Raw genomic sequence first — 25,977 nt, 5'->3', positions numbered from 1 at the left:
TGAACCTTTTCACAAGATTCTAATTTTCTGATATGATGAATTTGAGATTTTCATTTGTTGTCATTTGTAATCATCAAAATTAAACAAAATAAACATTTGAAATATATGAGTTTGTATGTAATGTATGAATATATTATACAAGTTTCACTTTTTAAATGGAATTACTGAAATCAATCTACTTTTTCATGATATTCTAATTTTATGACCAGCACCTGTAATGTCAACAGTCCTCTTGAACTGGGTTGACTCCAAATGTTGAGTTGAGAAGCACAGCCAATGATTACTTTGAGCCTATTTATTGGCCGTTTTAATTTTTAACTAATATTTTCCACATTTTTGTGTGAGGTAAAATAAAAATTGAAGGGTCTTTTCCTTCATGTTTCCAGCTGTAAAAGCTGTTTATATGATCGTCAGAAAACCCCCTCACAGAACCTGCTCGTCGATTTGGTTTCAGGAGAGCCGCCAGCCTGCAGCTTCAGCTGTGAAACCGGACAAATCTCCCTGTGTCTGGCTGAGAACACAGCAGGGTTCCCACACAGTCCGGAAAAGTCTGGAATTTGCTTCTAGTATTTCCCAGGTCTTCAAAAGAATGGACACAAGAAAACAGACTATGGACAAACAGTGGTGTTTTCTGACTTTAGTTCTTTTTAAATATATAAATCAGACCTTTTGAAAAAGAAATGGCTCCAACAGCAGAGAGCTTTACAGATTTGTTATATGTGGAATAGATTAGTGTGCAAACGTTTTAAACTAGCCCTAATTTTGTTATGCTTTGCTTCCAAAATCTGGCTTTTGGAAGGAAAACATTTTAAAGAAATTAGGGATGGCAAAGTGCTTGAACATAACCGTAGTGTTACGTCTCAGCTCAGCCGGAGGGTGAGAGACGTGACATTAATGTTCCCAGACAGTTTTAGAAGGTGATAAGAGAAGATGTTTAAAACTGGGTGGAAAACAAAGATAACAATAAGCATAATCTCCAAACAGGAGTGTGACACGTGAAAAAGTATAAACCAAAACTAAAAACAAATTCCACTACAAACAAAAGTTGGGTCTCAACTTAAAGCGGGGCCAAATGGCTCTTGAACACAAAGTCTACATAACGGCTGAAAGCCAAAGAAAACACACAAGTATCAAGAGAAAAACAAGCACTAAATACCTCTAGAACACAAATCAAACTACTAGTGAGGTTTTTATGTGCAAAACACAAAGTCAGAACGCCAGAGGCAAACTGTTCAAAACAGAGGAACAGCTGCCCCATGGAAGGAAGTGAGGGCTTAAGTATAGCGGGCTTACTCAGGGATAGGTGGAGCGGTCAATTGGCCAGCCAATCACGACGTCCGTGGGTGGCGAGACAGGAAGGGCTCCATCCAATGGTCCCACAGTGGAGCCTGCTGACTCAGCGGACTGCGCAAGGGGGAGGAGGGAAAAAGAAAAGAAACACACACACACACACGGCCACCAACCGTAACACATAGCCATAGTTTTTGTTTACACTAGTATCCCATGTGACTCTCATAAACATTAGTACAAATGCAAATCATTTTCCATATTTGCATACTTTTCCCATGCTTCATTTCCTGCTACCAATCCTCTGCATACAGTCTGTGTCATATACTGTATACAGTAAATATTTGGACTTGGGTGTCAAAAACGCCAAAAATTGAACAGTTTTGGGGTTTTTTCCATTTGTTTGGTGAGCTTTGCCGTAGTGCAGTAAAAGTCCTTAAGTACAAACTCACCTGCATCAGATGTAACATCAGGCAGCTTCATGGTCAACAGAATTAGTTTGACAACAGTCATTTGTTCAATGTCATAATGTTGTTTTTACAAACAGCTGTTTAGTTTTCCCACCTTCTTCCTGTTCTAATGGACTTCTGTTTGTGATTCACAGCTACGCTAAGATCCACATCCCCATCATAGCATCAGTGTCTGAGCACCAGCCCACCACCTGGGTCTCCTTCTTCTTTGACCTGCACATCCTCGTCTGTACCTTCCCAGCAGGCCTCTGGTTCTGCATCAAGAACATCAACGATGAGCGTGTCTTTGGTAAACACACAGTGCTTCTCCTTCCTAACGGCGTAGCGCACCGCTCATGATTCTAACAGTGCTTTGATTCTAACAAAGCACTGCTGACAACAAGCCTGCATTATTTAGGCTCCTTCCTTTTCTCATTTATTTCCTGAGCCATAAAATCCAGGGCCTTTCTCTAACCTTGCTGCTCCAATCATGGCTTCCTTCCTTTAAAGGAGGAGGCCAGAAAAGCTGTGGGTTATAAGTGACTGCTGGGGCCAAGAACTGGCATCAATATTCAGTCACTTTCATTAGCAGCAAACATGTTCTATAGCAGCAACACATTGAATTACTGTCAAACTCTTTGACTAAACAGTAAAGCAATGCATATTCATTTTTTCTCGGGGGATAAAATGAACATGTTGCTCTAATATCTGTAACAAAGTAATTATGAGTCAGTTAAATCTGATTAGGATCTGATTTTAACGTGGCTCGTGGATCTTCCAGCTGCATCCTCCGGTCTGTCACATTTGAACATGGAATGGACTGTGAAATAATGTTTTGGGTTTGTTTGTTTTTTGTCCAAATGTCTGACAATATACAATACTTGAGTTATCAAGTATATACTAAACATGGTGGAAAAAAAATCTCAAGTTTCCTTGTGATTGGTTCAACCAGACGGGCAGAAAATCTGCAGCGGGAGAAAACGGTCAGTGTCGTTGATGGTAAAGAAACACTGATGCTTTGTTTTCTGAGCCTGGCTTCTGAATGGCAACACTCAGAAATACCCCGGTAGTTTGTTTGAAAAAATGTGTCCGAATTCCCCAAGACTTGCAGCAACAATTCTTAAAGCAGACATATTTAAAATGGTGCTTATTTTGCAATAAGCTATTGATCTGTTTTGTAGCTACCTGCTTGCAAAGTTGGTGGATATCATCTCAATGGTCCTCCATTCTGTAGAAAACCAAAACATAAATGTTTTTTTTTCCCCCCCACAGAGAGCTGTTGAATTTGCACAAAATGATATGTACACACACTTAATATGCCAGCAGTTTGTAGATGTGAGTTCCCAACATTTGTCTTGACTGTGGTGCTCTTATTGTTTTCAAAAATGTTCTACAGAGTGGCACAGTGGCGTAGTGGTTAGATCTGTTGCCTCCCAGCAAGATCGCTTCCTGGCCTGCGGCCTTTCCTGTGCACATGTGGGTTTACTCCGGGTACTCCGGTTTCCTCCCACAGACTAAAAACATGCATGTTAGGTTAATCGAAGACTCTAAAATTGTCCCTAGGTGTGAGTGAGAGTGTGAATGGTTGTGTGTCTCGTTTGTCTATACGTGTCCCTGGGATGGACTTGCGACCTGTCCAGGGTGTCCCCCGCCTCTCGCACACTGACTGCTGGGGATAGGCACCAGCTCCCCGTGACCCGGAATGGAGAATTGGGTAAAAGAAAATGGATGGTTCTACGGAGTTTTTGTAACTTTTTAATGCAGTTCTATTGGCAAACCAACAATCACATCCAAATAACGCCTCTTGGATTTCTACGTGACGCTACATTCATACATTTGAACATTGATCATGAAAGATCACTCGTTTTTATTTTTTTGTTATTAATGAATGAATACATTTTCCCACCACATTTATAAAAATCCCGTTGGCACATAGGCTCACTGGGTTTAAAAATCTTCAGCACGGACATTTATTCCATGACATTTTCTCCTTTCCACCTGTGTTCACCCCGCAAGTGACGCCTGCATCCGTTTCAGATGACTCAATGACTGACAGAGTGAGCTGAAAGTCCCCCAGGTTGACCTCTGACCTGCCGTCTCTCTGCTCTCTGCTCGGCAGTGGCCCTGTACGCCATCAGCGCCGTGTACTTTGCTGGTGTGATGGTGCGTTTGATGCTCACTCTGACTCCGGTGGTTTGCATGCTGTCGGCCGTGGCCTTCTCCAGTGTTTTTGAACACTACCTCGGCGACGACCTGAAGAGACAGAGCCCGCCTGCAGACGACAGCGGTGACGAGGACGACAGGAAGAACGCAGGCAACCTTTACGACAAGGTCAGGGGTCACTCAGACGTACGTGATTAAAGTGTCTGATACACGTTTGGTCCACCACTAATGACAATTTCACAAAATTGGAAGATTTAAAAACATTTTTTACATTAAGAAAAAAATAGGACTAATGGGTTTAATGTGTTTTTCTCTTATGTCTTAAATAATTTGCTAAAATAAAATAAAAAATCCATATTTCATTCACAAGAGAACAGAGTAAACATATCAAATGTTTCAACTAAGAAATTGTATCATTAAAAAAAAGGGGGAAAGTTAATTTTGAATTTGACAACATCTCAAAAAAAGTTAGACAGGGGAACAAAAGACTAAAAAGAAGTGGTATGAATAAGAAACAGGCGGAGGAGCATTTTGTGACTAACTAGGTAAATTGTCAGCAGGTCAGTAAGAAGACTGGGTATAAAAAGAACATTTTAGAGAAACTGAATTTCTCATGAGTAATATGGTCAGAGGTTCACCAGTCTACAAAAAACTTGAAAAGTAGTGGAACAGTTACAAAATAATGTTCCCCAACAGAAAATTGGGAAGACTTTGAATATCCCATTACCTACAGTTCCTAATATCATATAAAGAGTTCTGAATCTGAAGAAATCTCTGAGACCGAAGGTCAGTGTTGGATCCCTGTTATCTTTGGGCCCTCAGGTCTGATTCTGCTCTGGACATCACTGCATGGAGTCAGGAACACTTCCACAGATCATTGTCTGTAAACACAGTTCACTGTACCAGCCACGAGTGCTGTTTAAAGCTCTATCAGGTAAAGAAGAAGCCAGATGTGAAAACCATCCAGAAACTGTCTTCTCTGAACCAAAGCTCCTTTAAAACAGACTGAGGCAAAGAGGAGAACTGTGCTGCCGTAAAATTCACAATTATCTTTTTTATTTTCTTCTTTTTCTAAAAAAAAAAAATGAAACAATTTCTTAGTTGAAGCATTTGATGTTTATGTTCCATTGTGGAAAAAATTTAAGTTTATGAAATTTCCATTCATTTCATTCTGTTTTTGTTTATATTTTACCCAACATTCCAACTTGGGATTGGGGTTGTGTTTTTAAATACAACTTTTAGTGTGATACAGTGATACTGAAAGGATGGGAAAGCAGATAAAAGGGAGATCCGCCGTCTGCTCTGACCGGAGCGTATCTTACTGCAGTGCAGTAAAAAATAAACCAGCCATCCTCGGATACAAGAGAAGTGACTTCAGGTGAAACAGCAGGCAGCAGAATTAGTTTGTTTTGATCAAGACAATTTGTGAGACAGGTTTGACCCAAACTCACAAAACCAGAGATACATGCTTTGACAAAGGCAAAAAGAAGAGAACACAAAGTTAATGACGTATAACATGTACAGAGGAAGAATGAGTCAGAAGAGGTGTTCTTTGCATTATACAGCCTGGGTCTTCAGCAGCCTCACTGAAGGGAGTTTAGAAACGACCATATTTTCCAGACTATAAGGCTATTCTCAAAAAACAACAGTGCACCTTATAATCCGGAACACCTTATATATGTAAGAAGTAATCTTTTAGTACGACTTTGGTAAACTACAAAGCTGCACCGCTTGCAGCATTAAGGCTCAAGTATGTCGAGCAGGGCTCCGAACGGCGCACAGATCTGAGCGGTGGAGGCGTTTATACTCGACGCTTACGTTGGTGCAGTATTCTCCGAAAAGACAGGAGGCGGTTTTGTTTAATGCACCTTATAGTCTGGTGCATTTTATATATGACAAAAGTTCGAAAATGGACCATTCATTGACAGCATGTCTGCGGAAAATACGGTACCAAAAAAGAAAGATCTTAAATGTTGAGACTTTAAAGTTTATCCTACACCACTGTCCCTCAGGTTATTGTTTTGGAGAAATGTCAAAAGACATGTTTTGTTATTGCTCTGCATCAGTTCTCAGCTGTATTGTCATGTTATTCATGCTTCTTAAAAAGAAAAAAAAAAGCACATGATTGGGGGGAAAAGGAGACATTTAGCAGCTGAAAATTAAGATGATCTTCATGGGATGTTTAGCGCTTGACTAGACCTCAAAGGAGAGTGAAGATATTAATGTGGGAAGCTTGAATTGGTGAATGTCTGCCAGTAAAAGTTTGCAGACTTCGTTCTAAGTGTGTCAAATTCTCAGGGAAAGAAGAACCTTTCTAATTTCGACATGAGTAAAACCGATCAGCGTGAGTTTTTCTTTTACGATCATCTTGTGAGCTCCTCTTAGTCACAGTGATTCCTTTTGATGGTCCTGTTCTTCAGAACATGAACTGCACACACACACAGGAATGCATCCAGCTTCCACTACATGCATATTTCAGACGTTTCACACAAAACTCCGCCCAACAGAATATGATCAATTAAAGTAGAATAACTTTTAAAGCTAGCCATCTGCTCTAACAAGAGTCATGGAAAACAGAAGCAAAACTCCTCAAAGTTGGCTCATTTTATCTGTTGTTGAGAAACATTTATCTTTACCTTTTTTAAAGAAACTAATACTCCATATAAATATAATCCTGCTGTTCTTGTTTTATACTGATGCAGTGGAAATGATCCATTCCCATCCTAACACAGCTCCTCTGAAAGACACAGTACAACAAGTGCACTAGTTAATTATCTGTCTGAGAGGACTCTCGGTGGGGACAATTAACTGTCCCTGAGTCCATTAAGGGCTCATTTTTCCTGACGGAGCCTCGGTAACCTTTGCGAGCTGCTCTGCCCGCAGGCCGGGAAGGTGAGGAAACACGTGTCGGAGCAGGAGAAGCCCGAGGAGGGCCTGGGCCCCAACATCAAGTCCATCGTCACCATGCTGATGCTGATGCTGCTCATGATGTTCGCCGTCCACTGCACCTGGGTCACCAGCAACGCCTACTCCAGCCCCAGCGTGGTGCTGGCGTCCTACAACCACGACGGGTGAGTCGGTATCAGACCTGCAGTTTGATCTGATTTTGAGGTGGGTCACTCTGGGATGTCTTTTTTAAATTTTTTTAATAAACTGAAGCAGTAAAAATGAAAAGCCCAGCAGTCCTTGAATGAATTGATATCACCCGCTGCCTTTCGTGCACAAGTTGGTCATAAGTTTCTGCTGAGATGTTGCAAAGTGGTGGCCATTTTGGTCAAACTTTAAAAATCTGATGTGATATTGTTAGGTGCCGCCCTGGGAGTGTGTTGTGAATGACTTTCAGCTACCATCACATCAAAATTTACCTCTATATATGTAAATTTAGCTGAATTGTAGTCGTTTTTGTTTTTTATTAGGTCAGTTAACCGTGGTGGCCATCTATCATTGGTTTGGCTCCAAAAGTTAATCGGCTGTAGATGCACATCCGTTGATTACTTTCTGCGAGTTTCATTAAAATCTGTTCAGTGGTTTGTGAAATATTTTGATAACAGACAGACGAGAACACACAGAAATGGGCGCGAGATCATTATCGTCCGCCTCCACCTTTGCACACAGAGCGATAAAGATGTGACGATTGATCGTCTCACTCATTTCCTCTGTGCTCGTCAGCTCCCGTAACATCTTGGATGACTTCAGAGAGGCATACTACTGGCTGAGGCAGAACACAGACGAGCACGCCAGAGTGATGTCATGGTGGGATTACGGCTACCAGATAGCAGGCATGGCCAACAGGACCACTCTGGTGGACAACAACACATGGAACAACAGTCATATAGCCCTGGTAAGAAGCACTGGGACTTCTACTACCTCCCAGGTTCCCTGAATGCACCGTTTAGGTAAAGTGGCAGCAGTCCCACTCGTGCTCAGTGGTGGTCCGAAGTTTGATCAGAAATACAAACCGTAAACCAAAGACTCAGCATTCCTTGTAGGAATGCATATTGCCCGCACTCTGAGCTACTACCACATCAAACTTCAGCTCTATCTGTAAATCCTTTACTTCATTACTAAAGAAGTAAGCGTAGGAATACTGTGATTTCACATTTACTTCTGATTGTAGGTTGCAGACACTAAATTGCATTGTTATTTTTATCACTTTTTCATGTTCTGCTTGCTCTTCTGTCTCTGTACTCCCTGTTGTCATCCTGACTGATTCTGGTGCAGTTTTGTCAAACGTGATGTCTGGCTCCACCTAGTGGCAAAGTGTGTTAGCACACCCTTCTCGGTGCTTCATTTTGAACAGAATGATCAGAAATGAAGAGGTTGTGAATCAGACCTTTTGTCTCTAACATGACTCGGCAAAAACACTCAATCCGACCTATAGAGTAACTTGACTGTCTGTGTTGAAACTCTCCCAGCATGCACTCATACATTGACCTTTGTCTTTTTATAGCATTTTTAAAATCAGTTCATGGCATGTTAAAAAGCAGAATGTAGTGCTTAGTTTCAGCAGGTAGATCCTGTGGTAGCTGAAACCACACGCTGCACTCAGACACACTGTGTATGTTTAACCTTTAACCTTACCTGAGTCTGCTCGGGCTCGTCCAGGTGGGTAAAGCCATGTCCTCCAATGAGACTGCAGCCTATGAAATCATGAGGTCTCTGGATGTGGACTATGTCCTGATCATCTTTGGAGGAGTCATCGGCTACTCAGGCGACGACATCAACAAGTTCCTTTGGATGGTGCGCATTGCAGAGGGAGAGCACCCCAAAGACATCAGGGTAAGCAGCATGTTAAACACACACACACACACACACACACACAGAGTCTTTGTAAAGTGTGGGTTATGTTGTGTGCTGTATCACAGTTTGATCTCACCTCTGATCCCAGGAAAGTGACTACTTCACCCCCCAGGGAGAGTTCAGAGTGGACAAAGCTGGCTCCCCCACCCTGCTTAACTGCCTTATGTATAAAATGTCCTACTATCGCTTCGGAGAGATGCAGGTATGGCCCAGGTCCTCTGTTAGCTCAGCTCAATGACCGAGTCTCGTCAAAGATTGTTCCAAAGACAATAACCACCTGTGTTTTCTGTCTGCTAAAAGTTGGACTTCCGGACGCCTCCGGGCTTTGACAGGACGCGTAATGCCGAGATCGGCAACAAGGACATCAAGCTGAGACACTTGGAGGAGGCCTTCACCTCAGAGCACTGGCTGGTCAGGATTTATAAGGTCAAGAAGCTGGAGAACAGGGACCGCGTGGAGCACAAGCTGCGGAGCACTGAGACCGCCAGGCAGAAGTACACCTCTAAAAAGGTACGGTGGAAATATTACCAACGAGCCATCCGTCAACCTGGTATTACTGCTGGGGGGTCAGAGGCTCACTGTCCTGTGTCAGTCAGTAGGGCACTTTAGGGTTGGAACCAGTCTGATGGGGCCATATGGGCAAAGCTCCAATAAAGAGGAAAGAAATGTTTTTTTTTGTTTGTTTTCTGTTTGTCTTTCGTACATAACTGTGAGCTGTCTGAGAGGCTTTTCCTGCCTCAAGTTTCATTATTCAGTCAGAGTAAGGCTTTTCAGGAGGAACCCCCCCCCCTACCACATGCAGCTACGTGGATATAACTGTTATGTTTAAAATCAATATGGTCAAACGGTTTAATTGTGTTTAATCTAAAACTCTGGCATGGAAGACAGCATTCCAGGCCTGTTATCGACTTGATTGTGTCGTCTCTGTTTTATTGTTGTTCTTTTTGGTTCCTTCCAAGAACAAATCCAGGAGAATATTTATTCTTTTACATTTTCTACAGCACCAGATAAAACTGAAGCACTCGCTGCTCTGAGCAGAGCTGCTGTATCATCGTATCCGTTTGTCTTATTTATTTCTAATAATAACGCTTAATGAAGTTCTGCCTCTGATTGTTCTTAAATGTGATTGTGGACGTTTCTTTTTTAATAAATTTTTTTGGTTTTTTTTTTTCTATCTGCAGACGGCCAAGAGGAAGCGGGGTTACATCAGGAACAAGCTGTCCATCAAGAAGGGCAAGAAAGCGACCAAGAAGTCCTTATAGGAAGCCCCCCACCCCCCCACCACTACCACCACCGCCACAACAGAGGCAGACTGTGGACAGGAGGGAGAAAAACAAAAATCTTACACAAAACTTTCAGCAAAAACACACAGCAAGAGTAAAATCGCAGCAACCAAGATGAATGGGGTTGTTCTGAGCGTCCTCATCTTCAGGTGCGAGTTGGAAACTGTACCGTCCTGAACTGAAGCCAACAAGTGGAGGACAGATCAGGGGGTGTCCCCCTTCCCCACGCCACTTTTAACCTTACAAACTGTGACCTTTGACTTTTCTTTTTGTACTCATGCGCTATTCATGAGCGGTCTCTCATCCGGGGGGGGGGGCGCTCGTCCCACTCGAGCAGTCCAGCAGCGTTGAAACTGAGCAGTTTTTACATGGATGTTCACGGCTCTGAGCTCAGTCTGTCAGGACACACATCTTCAGCCAACATCACCGTTTTTCAGCTGCGATAAAACACGAGGCAAGGCGTAAACAAACATCCACTTTTGTCCCATAAAAACGAAGGTTAACTGCCAAGTTAATGCTTTTTTATTTGTTTTTGTTTTGTTTCCATCACCACTTACAGAAAGGTGCTTTTGTTTATGACTCTAACTTGCTGTTTTTCTATTCACAAGAAGAGTTTATTCCAGGAACTCTTTTTCTTTTTGCGTTCTCTGTTCTGAAACCTTGTTTGCCACAATGGAGCGGGACAGCAGACGGTGTTATTTACAGTAATTAGCTTTCGGGTGTTTTACAGCCCGTCTGATCAGCTGGCTTTTGACCGCCAATGACTTTTCAGGTCGCATTCACACATTTATAGTAGCTTTTCAGTGCTGACTGTAGCTCAGTGGTTCAGCAGTGACAAACTTCTTTAGATTTGTTGCTTCACAATGTGGAACTTAATTGGATTTGTACTTTGTTCTATAAGTAGTAAGTAATTCTACAAAAATACATAAAGTTGCATGTGGGGGAAATTTTACATATATATTTATAGCAGCAGTTCCAGCATCAAGTGTCTTCAGGTCTGTCTCCATGACCTCAGTCCATCTACACACTGAAGTTTTTGACCATTCTTTGGGACCAAACTGCTCCTTCGGTTTGGATGGGTGCTGCTTGTGTCCAACATTGTTAAATAATATTCTCAGATGGATAAAGGTCAGCACAGTCTGATGTTTAGGTTTTATTTTCTAAAACCCAACCCTGATCCTGTACTTCTCCACAACTTTGACCTGTGTGGAGAGATCCTTGGTCTTCATGATGCCTCTTGCTCGGTGGTAGCCCTGACTGCTTACAGGTGTTGAACTTGTGCTGATTCTGGGGGCTGCTACAACAGGTTTGGATCATTTGGCTCTTAAGTGGAGCTTACTTTACAAATGATGAGACTTGTGAAGCTTCGGAGCAAAGGGGCTGAACACGCAGACACACACACCACTTTTCAGCTTATTTTTAATATTAATTACAGCTTTTTTTCCCATTTAACTTTAATAATGTGAAGTGTTTTTGAAAAATGATTAAAAATCCAATTAAGCTCCAGGTTGTGAGGCAGTAAAACAGAATTATTACCAGGAGGAATGGATACTTTTGTAACGCGCTGTCAGTATAATAAAGCAACATCTACTCTGGTTTTTATCATCTAATGTTTAAAAGAAGCAGCAGTGATGGTAAATGAGACACATTGTTCCAAACTGCAGGTTCACTCAGCAACCAGATTTGTCTGTAGTGCCCCTGCTGCATGATTTTTTTCTGTTTCTTTAAAGTTGGCAGATCTCATAGGTTTGCATTTTGTTGCTATGGGTTTATGGAAATGAGGATTGTTTGCTCATCAAAAAGCCATTTTAAACATAGTAATCCTTTACAAACAGCCAGTCCCCTTCATCCTGCCATCATCGTGTCACTCGTACAAACATCCATCCCCCCCCCACCCCTCGAAGTTGTTTCCTTTTAAGCTCTAGTTGTTTTCCTCTGCAGATCCTGGAACAGTGGAGTGGATTTAGACCTGTGTCCTCCAGACTGTGGGCAGCAGCAGAAGTCACAAAAACGTCACGCATTATTGCTTCCAACCGATTGGCGAACTCCCAATTTTGCTTGTTCCCACTTTTAACTGAAACCTTCCTTTAACTGAACCCTCCGAATTTTTTTTATTACTTTGGTAAAATGTTCCGAAAAACGCATTCATCTTGTGGGAGCTAACTTGAAGTCTGCTGTGAGGTTTTGTCAGAACAACAATGTAAGAGAATCCAGCTGGAGAGGACAGCGTTGGCCTTAAAATAAAACTGAAAGTCAGATCATTTTTCCCGAGCTGTGGGTGTATTTATTACATGAAGGCGGGAGGCTGCAGAGACGAAAGTGAGCGCAGCTTCCTGTCACATAACGCAAGGATTTGATTTGGTTTTGGTTTTCAGAGAGAGGTTCTTCCATCAATTGTAATGATCTGGATGCAGGTGTGAGAATGAAACATGCCTTTTTGAATAAAGAGGTTAAAATAACTCAGTTTTGTTTTTTGTTGTTGGTGGTGCTGTTTTGTTTTTTTCTCTTGGAACCTACATACTTAAGTCACATTTCCCTTCAAGATGTGTTGATATGGAAACCTGATCCAGATGGACTGAACACAGAAAGCTGTCTGAGTGATCACTGATCGTACAGCTCTCTGATTGGTTTTATCAAATGTCACATTAGTCATAAACAGACTCTAAAATGCACCCAGACAGATACACAGCTGCATCAACAAGAATGCACTTCATACACAACCCCGGTCTGAAGAAGCTGGGACATTGTGCACAATGTAAATCGAAACAATACAATGAGAAGTAACTTGCAATGGAACATCCATCCGTCCATTCTCTGACGCTCGTATGCGGTCGGGTCGTGGAGGCAGCAGATCCAGAAAGGAAACCCAGACAGCCATCTCCCCAGCAACCCTCTCAGTAAGTTCTGAGTGTGTCTCCTCCTAGTGGGGCATGCCTGGAAAACCCCCCAGAAAACCCCCAGAAGTGAGCAGCGGCTGTAATCCGAGCTCCTCACAAAACCCTGATCTGTACCCACTTGTTTTTAAAAGCCAGTTGTATGTTGGTTAATCATTCCACCCAGGGAAAAGAATGTTTGGAATAAATTAATAAAAAGCCAAAGTTAATCTAGTGGAGCAGTGGTTAGAGCGGTCGTGTCACAGCAGGGTCAGAGAATCACCTCCCAGCCTTTCTATGTTCTCCCCCTGCATGCCTGGGTTTAATCTGGACACTCCGGTTTCTTTTCTTTTTTTTTTGCTTTGAAAAAAAGGATGTAGCCATAGAGAATTTTCTTTTTTTGTTACTCAGCACTGCAAGGTACGCTATATTACCAAAAGTATTACTTCGTTTATTCAAATCCCTGAATTCAGTTGTTCCGATCTCTTCCATGGCCACAGGTGTATAAAATCAAGCACCTAGACATGCAGACTGCTTCTACAAACATTTGTGAAAAAATGGGTCGCTCTCAGGAGCTCAGTGAATTCCAGCATGGTTCTGTGACAGGATGCCACCTGTGTAAGTCAAGTTGTGAAATTTCCTTTCTACTAAACATTCCACAGTCAGCTGTTAGTGGTATTATAACAAGTGCACAGAGGTCACCAACATTCTGCAGAGCCAACAGCTACAGACCTCCACACTTCATGTGGCCTTCAGATTAACCTTCCATCACCAAGAGCAAAGCGTCAGATGCAGTGATGTAAAGCACTCCACCACTGGACTGTAGAGCAGTGGAGACGTGTTCTCTGGAGTGATGAATCATGTTTCTCAGACATGGATGAGTGAGTTTGGTGTGGAAGAACTTGACTGACCTGCACAGAGTCCTGACCTCAACCTGACAGAACACCTTTGGGATGAATTAGAGCAGAGACTGTGAGACAGACCTTCTGTCCAACATCAGTGTCTGACCTCACAGATGAGCTTCTGGAAGAATGGTCAGAAATTCCCATAAACACTCCTAAACCTGTGGAAAGCTTCCCCAGAAGAGTTGAAGCTTTTATAGCTGCAAGGTGTGGACCAAAATCATATTAAAGAATGGGATGTCACTCAAGTTCATATTCACGTGAAGGGAGGTGGGCAAAAAACCTCCAAACTCCAGAAACAGCTGTTGTCATTATGGTAAAAAGCAGTTCAATTCTTTTTTTTTTCTTTAAATCAGTACCTTTTCTATATTTTATTGGAGGAATTTAAGCCTTTTGATGAAGACAGGTCAGTAAAGATTTGTATGTCTTACACATAAAGACATGTTAATTTAAAAACATAAAGAATCCTACATCTGCTCATGTTTTCATTATATGGTGAAAGGCAGCTGAAAAACACCAGGCTTCTGTGATTTGTTTCTTTCACTTCAAGTTATTTGGAATCTTGAGAGCTATTTTGATTAATTTAGTAGTTTCAAGGGATTAGATGTGTTTTGTTACAGCATACAATAATCCCATGACCTGTGCTGGCAAATTGAGTTACAATGAATTTTTCAATATTGAGGTTTTTTTTGTCCAATTCTCCATCTCGAAAGCTTCAAAATGATAGTTTGTTGAAATGTGGTGATTTATCACCTGGCAACAAACTACTTTTATTTACTGTAGTGCTGGTTTGAAAACTTGATTTTTATTGATCTAGAAAAATGTCATTAATGATTCCATCACTATATATAAAAAGGAGAACGTTTAAGCTTCACAATGACACCAAATGTTATACGAAGGGGTTTCCCTGCACTGCATCAGACGGCAGAGGAAAATGGTCAGATTCAAAGGAAATAATAAGAGTTAAAAGACAAAGGATTATTTCTGAAGACATACCTGTTGGAAAACTTTAATTCAAAGCTAGATTAGGAAGATTCAATGCCGTTTTAATTTCCAGGATCTTGAGATCCTAATGGACTCATTTGTATGCAGATCTCAATATTTTCACCTTTTTGCACTGCAGCCCGTGCTCTTTCTGACTCGTTTTGCCAGAACTGATCACACTAGAAACAAGTAAAAGTACCTGCATCTGCCAAAAGGCTAATTATTACCAGACAAGCCAAAGTTTTGACTAAACACACGAGACAATTTCACAAAGAACTCGTTTTAAATACTCTTTATTGTGTTCTTAATTTATTCAAAAGAAAATAAAAACACAAATACAACACAGTTTGACAGACATTAAAATTGTATCTTAAACACAAACAACCTGATGATTCCTGAAAAACGACTAACTGAAAACTTGTCATCAAAACCCGACCAGCTGAAGGATGACGTGTCTCTCAGGTCCTGGATCAGTTCCTTTGCTGGATCTTTTTCCTCAGGACTTTCAAACGTTTCTCATCTGGAGACAGTTTTAGGTTAGCTTTCTGTTGATACACTGGTGTATCTACAGCATTTAGGAGCCTTTTTATGCCTGAATGTTTCCTGAGGATTAAGTGGCCTGAAGAACAAAGAACGGTCAGGTACTGAACTGCAAACAAGTGAAACTGCAGCCAAAATCCTCAGAAAAACCTTCAGAAAGGCAGAAAAGCTAGTGATCAGGATCTCTAAAAGACTACAAGAATGTCTGACTTATTGGATGCAAAGTATGAAGAGATGAGGGGTGACTTGATCTGTGGTGACAACAGAGGGATTTTAGGACTTAGCCTAAGGAGTCTAATAAGCTCAAAAACATCTGATCTGCACAAGTTAGTCTACAATGATCACCAGGAACAATACATACAGTTCCTATGAAAGGTATTCACGCCCTTGGATGTTTTACGCTTTTCTTACTGTCAGAGGTCAGTCATAAAAAACAAAACTGAACTAAAAACTTCTTGAATATGAAATTGAAATACAGTACAGACCGAAAGTTTGGACACACCTTCTCATTCAAAGAGTTTTCTTTATTTTCATGTCTATGAGAATTGTACATTCACACTGAAGGCATCAAAACTATGAATTAACACATGTGGAATTATATGCTGAACAAAAAAGTGTGAAACAACAGAAAATATGTCTTATATTCTAGGTTCTTCTTGCTTTGATAACTGCTTCGCACACTCTTGGCATTCTCGTGATGAGCTTCAAGAGGCAGTCACCTGAAATGGTCTTCCAACAGTCTTGAAGGAGTTCCCAGAGATGCTTAGCACTTCACTCTGCGGTCCAGCTTACCCCAAACCATCTCGATTGGGTTCAGGTCCGGTGACTGTGGAGGCCAGGTCATCTGGTGCAGCACCCCATCACTCTCTTTCTTGGTCAAATAGCCCTTATACAGGCTGGAGGTGTGTTTGGGGTCATTGTCCTGTTGAAAAATAAATGATGGTCCAACTAAACGCAATCTGGATGGAACAGCATGCCGCTGCAATATGCTGCCGTAGCCATGCTGGTTCAGTATGCATTCAATTTTGAATAAATCCCCAACAGTGTCACCAGCAAAGCACCCCCACACCATCAAACCTCCTCCTCCATGCTTTAGGGTGGGTATCAGGCATGTAGAGTCCATCCGTTCACCTTTTCTGCGGCGCACAAAGACACGGTGGTTAGACCCAAAGTTTCCTAGCAGCTATTTTACCATGAAGGCCTGATTCACACAGTCTCCTCATAACAGTTGTTCTACAGATGTGTCTGCTGCTAAAACTCTGTGTGGCATTGACCTGGTCTCTAATCTGAGCTGCTGTTAACCTGCGATTTCTGAGGCTGGTGACTCTGATGAACTTATCGTCCGCAGCAGAGGTGACTCTTGGTCTTCCTTTCCTGGGGCGGTCCTCATGTGAGCCAGTTTCTTTGTAGCGCTTGATGGTTTTTCCGACTGCACTTGGGGACATTTTCAAAGTTTTCCCAATTTTTCGGACTGACTGACCCTCATTTCTTAAAGTAATGATGGCCACTCGTTTTTCTTTACTTAGCTGCTTTTTTCTTGCCATAATACAAATTCTAACAGTCTATTCAGTAGGACTATCAGCTGTGTATCCACCTGACTTCTGTAAAACACAACTGATGGTCCCAACCCCATTTATAAAGGTAAGAAATCCCACTTATTAAACCTGATAGGGCACACCTGTGAAGTGAAAACCATTTCAGGTGACTGCCTCTTGAAGCTCATCACGAGAATGCCAAGAGTGTGCGAAGCAGTAATCAAAGCAAGAAGAACCTAGAATATAAGACATATTTTCTGTTGTTTCACACTTTTTTGTTCAGCATATAATTCCACATGTGTTAATTCATAGTTTTGATGCCTTCAGTGTGAATGTACAATTCTCATAGACATGAAAATAAAGAAAACTCTTTGAATGAGAAGGTGTGTCCAAACTTTTGGTCTGTACTGTATATTTTCTACAAAGTAAGGCAAGTACTGTAAAATAAGTGGTTGCATAAATATTCACCCCCTTGAAGTGTCTGTCCTAATTCAACCTAATTCAAAGATTATTGAAAAGTACAAGTCAGAGGATGGATAAAAAACTATTTCCAAGGCTCTAATCATCCCAGGAGTTCTGTTAAATCCATCATCAAGACATGGAAGGAACATGGAGCGCTCACACGCGTCTTGGTGGTCTCTCACTGTTCTCCTTCTTCACAGTCACTCAGTTTGTGAGGACGGCCTGCTCCTGGTAGATTTTCACAAGTCTTATATTCCTTCCATGTCTTGATGATGGATTTAACAGAACTCCTGGAATGTTTAGGGCCTTGGAAATCCTTTTGTATGAAGAAGAAACAGCTTTACCGTATGAAGACTTTTGTTTTGAAAACCTTTTTGTAAAAAAAAGGCCAATTTATATTGATCATGACTGATTTATGACAGCAATAAAAGCATAAAATGTCCAAGAGTGAATTCTTTTTATAGGTACTGTAACACAGCACGGTACATACCCTGTAAGTAGAGGGTAACCAGTAACTTTACAGCCTGCTCACCGTACAAACAAGGTATGTACCAGGTATGATCCCTGTAAGAACTAGGTACCCATTAAGTACCAGCTACATAGCTTGTGAGTCACAGACTGTTTTCTGTATTGCTACAAGAAATTTAAATAGAAGCCTACTGCCTGGGTTAGTTGTTAAAACTGATTCATAGTTGATTTAAGTTCATTTTTACACCAAAATGAATGAAACGGTATGAAGTATTTGCAGTCTTTGGAATGAGACACGTGGGCACATCCTTTAAAATACCAAAACAAGCTGCAGCACAGCTGGTTAGTTTAGCTGCTTTTAATTCTTTAAACTGTTACCTTTCTAGTCAGACTTTGTCCTTGGCAGTCTTACATTTCACCATTTAGTCCTCGTCTTCCTCCTCATCCTCTCCAAATGACAGGAGGCTTTGATTTTTGATTTTACTTCCAGACTTCTCCTCCTTCTTCTCCTCCTCCCCCTTCTCTCCTCCGTCGTTCCTCTTCTTTTTGCTGGAGCTGGCTGTGATTCCCTGGAACTTGTCTGAGGAGGACCGCTTCGCTGGCTTCTTGAAAAGGATTTTGCCGTCAGTAGGAGCTTCGGCGTCTGTGGACCGAACAGAGGTTTTCACGTTACGTGATTACTGCTGCCTCAGATAAAGACAAAAGAGACTGTGCTGCCCGTTTCTCTTTAGGTCTTCAGCAATGATGTGATTGAACCAGACGGTCTGACCTTTCTCTGCATCACCTCCAGCTGTCTTTTCATCCTTCATCTTCTTCGCCTCGTCTGCAGTCAGGTCCCCACTTTTTAAGACAACAACTTGAGGTAACTCATCCTCTCGATCGCTCCCGCTGTCATCATCCAGAGCTGGCATCAGCTGGCGCTGGATAAAAAAACCCCAAAAAACAGACAGAATTAGGGGAATTAATGATTTTCATGAACATGTTCAGCTTCAGACTGGAGGTTCCGCCTTGTTTTAAGGGTACTTGATGGATGAGCTATTAAAAAGACGAAAAAGAACTTTTTTTTTTAGGGTTCTTACAGATTTATTTTAAAAAGCCTTTTGGTTAGTGCTGGTACCTTTGACTTGTTTTCTATTTTGAAATTCCATACTTTTCCATGTTTAAAATTTCCAATTTCTGAAGCTGTTTTTGGGCAATAAATCTATGTAAATTTACTGTAAATGTTTGTACAGGGGTGGGATTTAATCTGCACTATTAAAAAAACCACAAAGGATGGACTGCAGAGTCCTTTTTTATTAATTAATTTATGGTTTTGAGTCCAGGGTTCAAGTCTTCGTCGACACAAATCATGTCTGTTTGGAAAACCTGTGTTCCCATTTATAATAAAATGGAAAAGGCGTTATATGCTTTGGCCTGGGCTTCTTAGTGACTGAAAGGTTATACTTGTACAAGTAAATCTGCAGTTATAGAAACATACCATGTGGTGTAACACCACAAGAAGAAACCTGAGGTTAACGGTCTTATCCAAAAGCAAGTCAATGTACGGAGGAGCTGAGAGCTGAACTGCAAACACTAACAAGAGATCATCCAACTTTATTACCTGCGGCACAGCGTCTTATTAAGTGCCTTTAGTAAGTAATAGAATAAACAAAAGAATTTTGAGGAAAAAAAGATTTATTTTACAAAGACGTGTTAAAACAGTATTGATAAATTTGTTGGGTCCCTAAAAGAGATGATTAATCTTTTCATTATAGTCATGTTTCAAACCACATGTTTGACCTTAATTAGCATCACAGGAGCCTGCAAGCTTTTCATCAGCCATTCAGCTTATTTAAGGGGAACAAACAGCCTCTGGGTGGTTTGGTATGGTTGTGTTCACTATACTGATCATTGAGCAGAGAAAGCAAAGGTTAGAGCTGCCTGACGAGCTCAAAAAGAAGATTATAGATATTCATGTTAAAGGTTAAAGTTACAAGGCTTCATGTTCCTCTGATCACAGCTGTCAATATTATTAACAAGTAGAAGGTTCAGGGGACAGTAGCCAATCTCCCAGGATGTGGACGCAAGAAGAAATGCAGCCAAAGGCTGATCAGATGAATGGTAGAAAAAGATTCTAGGAAACCATCCAAAAACCATTCCAAAGTCATGGTACATCATTTTCTGATCCAGCCGTCCGTTACATTTTGAATCATAATGGCCTCCATGGAAGAAGACCCAGGAGGACTGTACTACTGACAGAAAAACACCAAACGCCAGACTGGAATTCACCAAAATGCATGTCATTGAGCTATAAAGTTTCTGTGACTAAAGAGAGAGACCTAGAGCTTTTTGGCTCCAGTCACATCAGTTTTATTTATTTTTGGGGGGGAAGGGTAGCAACAAATTTTTCAATGTCTGTATCTGCATACAACTATGGATGCAATCAAGAATCAATGCAATGATGGCTAAAACCCTAAACTGGTGGCTATATGTGGTAAATGGACTATATCCATCTTTTAAATACAATCAATGTCAAAAATACTCTTCTTGTTTGAGAATTCCTAGAAAATGGATGTTTATCTTTTAGAAAATTTAATAGGCAACAAAGCCTGGAAAAAAAGATTTTTCCAGACTCAGTTTTCTTTTTTCCATACTTATCCAGACCTGGAAAAACTCAATTCCATACATTTACATATTTTTAGGACTGCGTAGGAAGCCTGTTTTTTTACAGTGCACAAATCAGATCATAACCAAACATTTACAACCGCGGCAAATTTTTTCATACTCATTATTCAAATGAGACGCGTAATCAGTCATTTGATAACGCGGCAAATTTGAGTCAAGATTTAGATTTAATCACTAAAACCTTTAAAGAAATTCATTTCTTCACACGTCCGAGATCTGCGAATCAAACCGCAACGAAACATTTACCTTCGTGTCAACATTGGGCCCTTCTTTATACCCAACATCACTCTTAAACTTCTTCAGAAAGGACGGCTCTGCCGGTTTCACCCACGCCACGCCACTTGCTTTATTTTTATTCATTATAAATAGAGCGACAAACAGCAGCTAATGAGCTAAACCCACTTCCCGAGTAGCACACCAAAACACAGCCAAGCTACGCGATGAGACGCGCCGTGGAGCATCACGTGACTCCAGAAAAAGCTGTGATTGGTGTAAAATTGCAACTGATCGGAAACGACTGTTAATACCTTCAAAATAAAACCTTATAACTATAGAGGAGGGTAAAAATGTGCTGTTTCTCAGTAATTAAAATGAGCGATACTTTAAAACTACGACGAACAGAAATATGTTGTCTGGCTTTATGCATTTGTTGAAATCAAATAAAAAAAATATAGACCAAGTTCTTAAAGCATACCTTTATTGTGAAATGTTAGCCAGTCTGTCTACATCCTTTCATTTGGTGCATTCCTTTTCAGTAAGCCGGACAGAGGGGACGTGAAGGCCAGAGAGGAGCTTCCTTCTTTAAGTGAAGGGTAAAGCGTTTGACGACAGGGGTGGTGTTTCTTTAAATGACAGATGACTTATCAGAACATTCGAAGCTTAGCATGCCATGAATACAAAACTTGTAATACAGATTTAAATTACAAGAAGTCACCTTCTGGTTAACACGGAGCCTGGGTCTAGGCGGGACATAAAATAGACTGTAAACTCCGCCTACCCGGCGACCCGCTTGGTCAGCCGGGCAACAAATGGTGTACAGCCACCTAAACTTCATATACTACAATCGGGTGTGCGTCGTTTCATAGCCCTGGGTTACTGTAAATGTACCTCCTGAGATGGGTTCTGGCTCTGTTTACGCGCTGGTAGCGGGGTTTCTCGGTGGCGCCGCCTCTCTGGCCGCTAAGCTGTCCGTCGGCGCAGACTACCTGAGGGAGATGTGCGAGTCCGGGCTGAGCGGCTGGCCTCAATCAGACCATGGAGCCACAGTCTGTGACTGGGTAAACATTGAACGCAACACGTTGTCCTGTTGATTTACTGTAGTTTTAATTAAGACGTGGCAGGTGTAGATACGCAGCCAGTTTGTGCCTCTCGAATTAGCCTAACTTCAGATTACAGAGTAATTTGTTTTCTAAAGTATAAAGGTTCTTCCGGATTTTTCAAGTAGGACAGGTTCATTCGTAGACAAACTGGATTGTAAACTAATTCACAAGTGTGTGTGTGAGAGAGAGGTATGGGGCGCTTACAGTAAGTGGCCAAATGTAATAAGATGTGAAGCTGGTGGTCCAGATGTGATTAGTGTCCCCCTGCTGTCCTCTCAGCTCCATGTCCCCCTGAGGCTGCTGTGTGCAGGCCTGCTGCTCTCCTGTAACGCTGTCATGTGGACCATGTTCTCCAAGGCTCTCCGGCACTGCTCCTCCTCAGCCAGGGCCACCGTCACCACCACCGCCTCCAACTTCATCTCCTCTGTAAGAACCCTGACCGCGGAGAGGAGCGTTTAGGCAAACAGTTAAACATTAATTTGAAAACAGCCACGGTCCTGTTCACAGTGAAGCTAATGAGTGTGCCTTTGTCGGTGTGTTCAGGGCATCCTGGGGAGGGTCATCTTTGGGGAGACCCACAGTGCCCTGTGGTGGACGGGCATCTCTCTCACTCTGTGTGGACTGCTGGCGCTTCATGCTTCAACACCTCAGACCCTCTCACGGGAGGAAGGACCGAAGGACAAGTGATGCGACATGGACAGACCGACTGTCCTCAGGCACCTCTGCTGCCCAGATTTTTACAGAGCGGACGTCCTGCTGTCAGGTGCAGTCTGACACAAAGCAGGAAGCTGGTCTTTCAGGCTGTAGAACTGACTGGACCTCTGAGGTCAGGAGGATTTGATGGACACTACAGCAGGAAATAAGACATGAACTTCCTCCTCTTCCCACACCAATCATGACTGATGAGCAGCTGTCCTTTCCTTCAGCAGAAAAATAAGGTTTGAACTCATGGTACGGGACGTAGTTATCCCTCACATACAGTGTCTAGCAGTGCTCACAGTGTAAACCTCTACAGATGGTTCAGGATGTGAAGGGCCAGTGTGAAGTCAGTCAAAAAAGAACTTGTCAGTCCACTAATCACAGTCTTCCACGGCCTACTAGTGGCTGCTAAATCAGTAGTTCTGCCTGTAGAACAGCTTCAGGTTTCCAACCTCATCCAGGGTTGTGATCCTTCCCAGCTGCTGCTTTCCTCTCAGGAACACCATCATCATCATCATCATCATCATCATCAGGTCCTGCTGTTCCCATGAAGAAGACACTGAGTCCAAACTCTTTATTTACTGTTCCATGATGGCAGACACTTGAGAATCTTGACGCCTCAGAGAGGGTTCCTACAGTCTCAAAGTCCACAATTAGATTATTTTATTTTCCAGGTCTGGATAAGTGTGAAGAAACATTGGTATTTCCAGACTTTTGCCCATATTGCATATTTTAAAAAGATGAAATGGGTTTTTATTTTAAATCGCTCAAACAAACAGAGCACTTTTCTGTGTTTTTTTTGTTTTGCACATTAAAAATGGATACCTGTCCTGTCATTCAAACAGACTCGATGTTAGAGTTTCTTACCTTCCATGCCTGTTTGCAAGTCGTTTTGGATAGAAGTGTTTTTCTAAATATCTAAATGTATATTTCACATCATCTGGACTTTAAACAATTTTATAACTTAAACAAAAAAAAAAGAAGTGACCAAAGTCACTTAAACTCTGGGTTAAACTCTGGCGTGAAGATGTCCACATTCAGCGTCATCTGAACTACACTCCGAGCTACACCGTGTGGACTGTGACTGCTCCACGTTTCCCTCCACTTTAAAGTCATTGTCTTTGTTAGAGAAGGCCCTGTGATGGACCTTTGACCTGTCCAGGATGTCCCCTCGTCTCATACAGTGACTGCTGGACCAGCTGCCCCGACGACCCAGTAAAGAAAACAAATAGATAGATGTTAAAGAAGACTCCATATAGCACAGCATATAAATGTGATGTTTACACTTTGATTTGATTTAACGGGGTATTTTTTTTCTTTTCGTAGCTGGCATTGGTAAAGTTTCCAGGTGGGCACATACCTCAGGTGTGAAGGACAGAAAACATTCCTTCACTCAGGTGAACCCAAGATTCAGGTCCTGGTGACTGTTGCTGATTGTTGCACTGAATAAACAGCTTTTCCCCCAAAAACAGTTCTAAAAACTGCTCTGAACTCTAAGGATTTTTCCCCCCTTTTGTTGTAATAAAGCTGCCACTGATGTCTGTCTTTGTCTGATGTCATACAATAACATGGCTGATAATAAGAACAGCAGCTAATAAAACAGAAGTTATCTTTGTAGAAACTGTTTGGCTAAAGCCCGTGAGGAGACATAAAGACCAGGCATTAAAGTAATCGTGTATTTAGTTTGCAAATACAGAGTTTCAACTTAATGATTCAAACAATAAAAAGATGAGAAGCTTCTTAAACTGTGACAACAATAAGGCTTAGCTTTCAGGAAAGGCAACAGGAGGAAGCAGCCAACCCGCTGCTGTCCAGAGTCCAAACATGTTTAATCCAACTGTCGACGAGCTGAAGTGCTGCTGACGGTGAATCCTGCCACATCTGGAGAGAGGTTTGTCTTAAACTTGCACAAAGGAGTGGTAGCAAATCTACCAAAATCTCTGTCTGCAAAAAACAATAAACATTTCCAACTTTTCCTGAAAGCTGGAGATTTGTTTTACAATATTTTTGACAACATTTAAAATGAGTTAAAAAAAAAAGAACAAAAAACTTTTTTAAATGCAAAAGTTTGATATTGAACATTTACTGAGTTTTATTTTCACCAAAAGAAAAGTTTAAAAACAGATACAAATTAAACATGTGTAAGATTTGTGAATTTGTACAAATGAACGGACACAACAACATCACTTACAACAATGTAAACTGCTAAAGATGTGGGAAGCAGGGGTGCAGAAGGTGCCACAGCACCCTCTGATGGATGCCAGAGGACATGAGTGTCCAAATACACAATTAAAGAGTTCATGAAAACAACGAATAAAAACAGATTTCATTAGTGCAGCATTTGTTTAGAGTCTAGTAATATTTTGATATTACTCAGTTCTGTAACTCTGGTATATGAACTAACGCTGTTACTGTTTATCTGTGTGCTAAATTTTAACAACCGTTTAAAAAAAACAATAAAAACTGTAGAGTTCAGGGTCTGTCATGCTGTGCTCAGCTTGTACCATGCCCCTCTGGTCCCTTGGCATCCAGGAGCCATCCTTCTGCTGAAAGCTCTTCTTCAGCAGCATAGTTTACATTTCTCCACATGAAGTCACTGACATAAAAAAAAACCCTGAACAGGTAACGTGTGACAGTCGCTGGAACTGAGACGAGGATTTAAACAATAAAGAGTTGCTTCAGAAGAAGGACAAGGCACAAGGTGAGTTGAAGTCCTTAGAGAGGGGGAAACTGGAGATAAATCAGTCTCAGAAACATTCACTAATGCTTCATCTTTAAATGTGACTTTCTTTTGGTTTCAGATTTTCAAATGTATTGCTGCGTTCACGGCTGGTGAGAAGCTGGGACATTTGGGCCTTACCAGATAAACGGAGTTATTGAAAACAACGTATTTGTGACTATTTGTGAATTAGTTCATAACCCCTTAAATAAAAAAAACAACATAAACTTACATATATGTATTTTGTACACTCTACTGTTGAGATAAATTGAACTGATTGATTAAATGGGAAGAGTATTCTTCTGGAAAAGCACAGGCAAATTGTTGAGAGCAGCAGCGCCCTCTAGTGGCAGCATCGTAGCTGTTGCCAGTGGACAGAGGACTGCTGGTGGAGCATCTATCCCCCTGAAATAAGTTTAACTTAAACAGGCATGTAGAAAACCTGAAGGCCGCAGTTGTTGCCGGTAGGATAAAACGGGTTAAGAACATTTATTATTTTAGATAATATAGAACAGAAGTTATCTGTTTCCGATAGGTTGGTGCAGATGTCCCGGCTCTTCACCAGAACTTGGAGGCAGAATTACATTTGTGAATCTGGAGCAGGCACAGGCAAGCTGATCTGTCTGCAGCAGGCCATTTGTGCATTCAGCAGGTTGTATGGGAAGCATATTTCTACTTGTGCAGTTTCAAATGTGCACGTTTGAGAATCTTGTGGTAGGCATAAAAATCTTGTTTGCTTTTGAAAAAATACTTCTGAGACTAATTTATCTCCACAGAAAAAGGGTGCTTGAAGGCAACCGTTTGGTCCTCAGTGTTCTGGTTTACTGGAG

At 41.5% G+C, this 25,977-nt stretch overlaps 3 protein-coding genes across 5 annotated transcripts in view; 2 read left to right on the top strand and 1 right to left on the bottom strand.

Annotated features, from left to right (window-relative positions):
• LOC108247747 (dolichyl-diphosphooligosaccharide--protein glycosyltransferase subunit STT3B-like) overlaps window positions 1-10,208 on the top strand; it is an 82,323-nt gene extending 72,115 nt beyond the window's left edge. The window contains exons 9-16 of the mRNA XM_017436107.3: window positions 1,892-2,046; window positions 3,856-4,067; window positions 6,783-6,970; window positions 7,569-7,740; window positions 8,505-8,678; window positions 8,788-8,901; window positions 9,000-9,209; window positions 9,881-10,208. Coding sequence (XP_017291596.1) covers window positions 1,892-2,046; window positions 3,856-4,067; window positions 6,783-6,970; window positions 7,569-7,740; window positions 8,505-8,678; window positions 8,788-8,901; window positions 9,000-9,209; window positions 9,881-9,961 — 1,306 coding nt within the window. The 3' untranslated portion in view covers window positions 9,962-10,208. The remainder of the gene's footprint in view (window positions 1-1,891; window positions 2,047-3,855; window positions 4,068-6,782; window positions 6,971-7,568; window positions 7,741-8,504; window positions 8,679-8,787; window positions 8,902-8,999; window positions 9,210-9,880) is intronic.
• A 4,810-nt stretch (window positions 10,209-15,018) lies between these two features.
• Window positions 15,019-20,861, bottom strand: kiaa1143 (KIAA1143 ortholog). 3 transcript variants are annotated; one of them, XM_025010553.2, is made up of 4 exons: window positions 20,657-20,856; window positions 18,516-18,666; window positions 18,125-18,389; window positions 15,019-15,532 (listed from the first exon to the last, which is right to left on the bottom strand). In XM_025010553.2, the coding sequence occupies exons 1-3, from the start codon at window positions 20,768-20,770 to the stop codon at window positions 18,169-18,171; spliced, it is 486 nt and encodes a 161-aa protein (XP_024866321.1). In that variant the 5' UTR covers window positions 20,771-20,856; the 3' UTR covers window positions 15,019-15,532; window positions 18,125-18,168. The 3 variants fall into 3 exon arrangements, with proteins under 3 accessions (XP_024866321.1, XP_024866322.1, XP_017291602.1); XM_025010554.2 differs by having other exon boundaries at window positions 15,019-18,389; window positions 18,531-18,666; window positions 20,657-20,861; XM_017436113.3 differs by having other exon boundaries at window positions 15,019-18,389.
• Window positions 20,862-21,233: 372 nt separating this feature from the next.
• LOC108247741 (transmembrane protein 42-like) lies at window positions 21,234-25,881 on the top strand. Its single transcript, XM_017436097.3, has 3 exons — window positions 21,234-21,687; window positions 22,009-22,155; window positions 22,273-25,881. Exons 1-3 carry the CDS (start codon window positions 21,526-21,528, stop codon window positions 22,414-22,416), a joined length of 453 nt encoding a protein of 150 aa, XP_017291586.1. The 5' UTR covers window positions 21,234-21,525; the 3' UTR covers window positions 22,417-25,881.
• The last annotated feature ends 96 nt before the right edge of the window (window positions 25,882-25,977 follow it).

The sequence above is a fragment of the Kryptolebias marmoratus genome, linkage group LG16, assembly GCF_001649575.2.
Source record: "Kryptolebias marmoratus isolate JLee-2015 linkage group LG16, ASM164957v2, whole genome shotgun sequence".
In the NCBI taxonomy this organism is placed as follows: Eukaryota; Metazoa; Chordata; class Actinopteri; order Cyprinodontiformes; family Rivulidae; genus Kryptolebias; species Kryptolebias marmoratus.
Note: the sequence above shows the minus strand (reverse complement) of the source record. Positions and strands in the feature narration are given on the sequence as shown.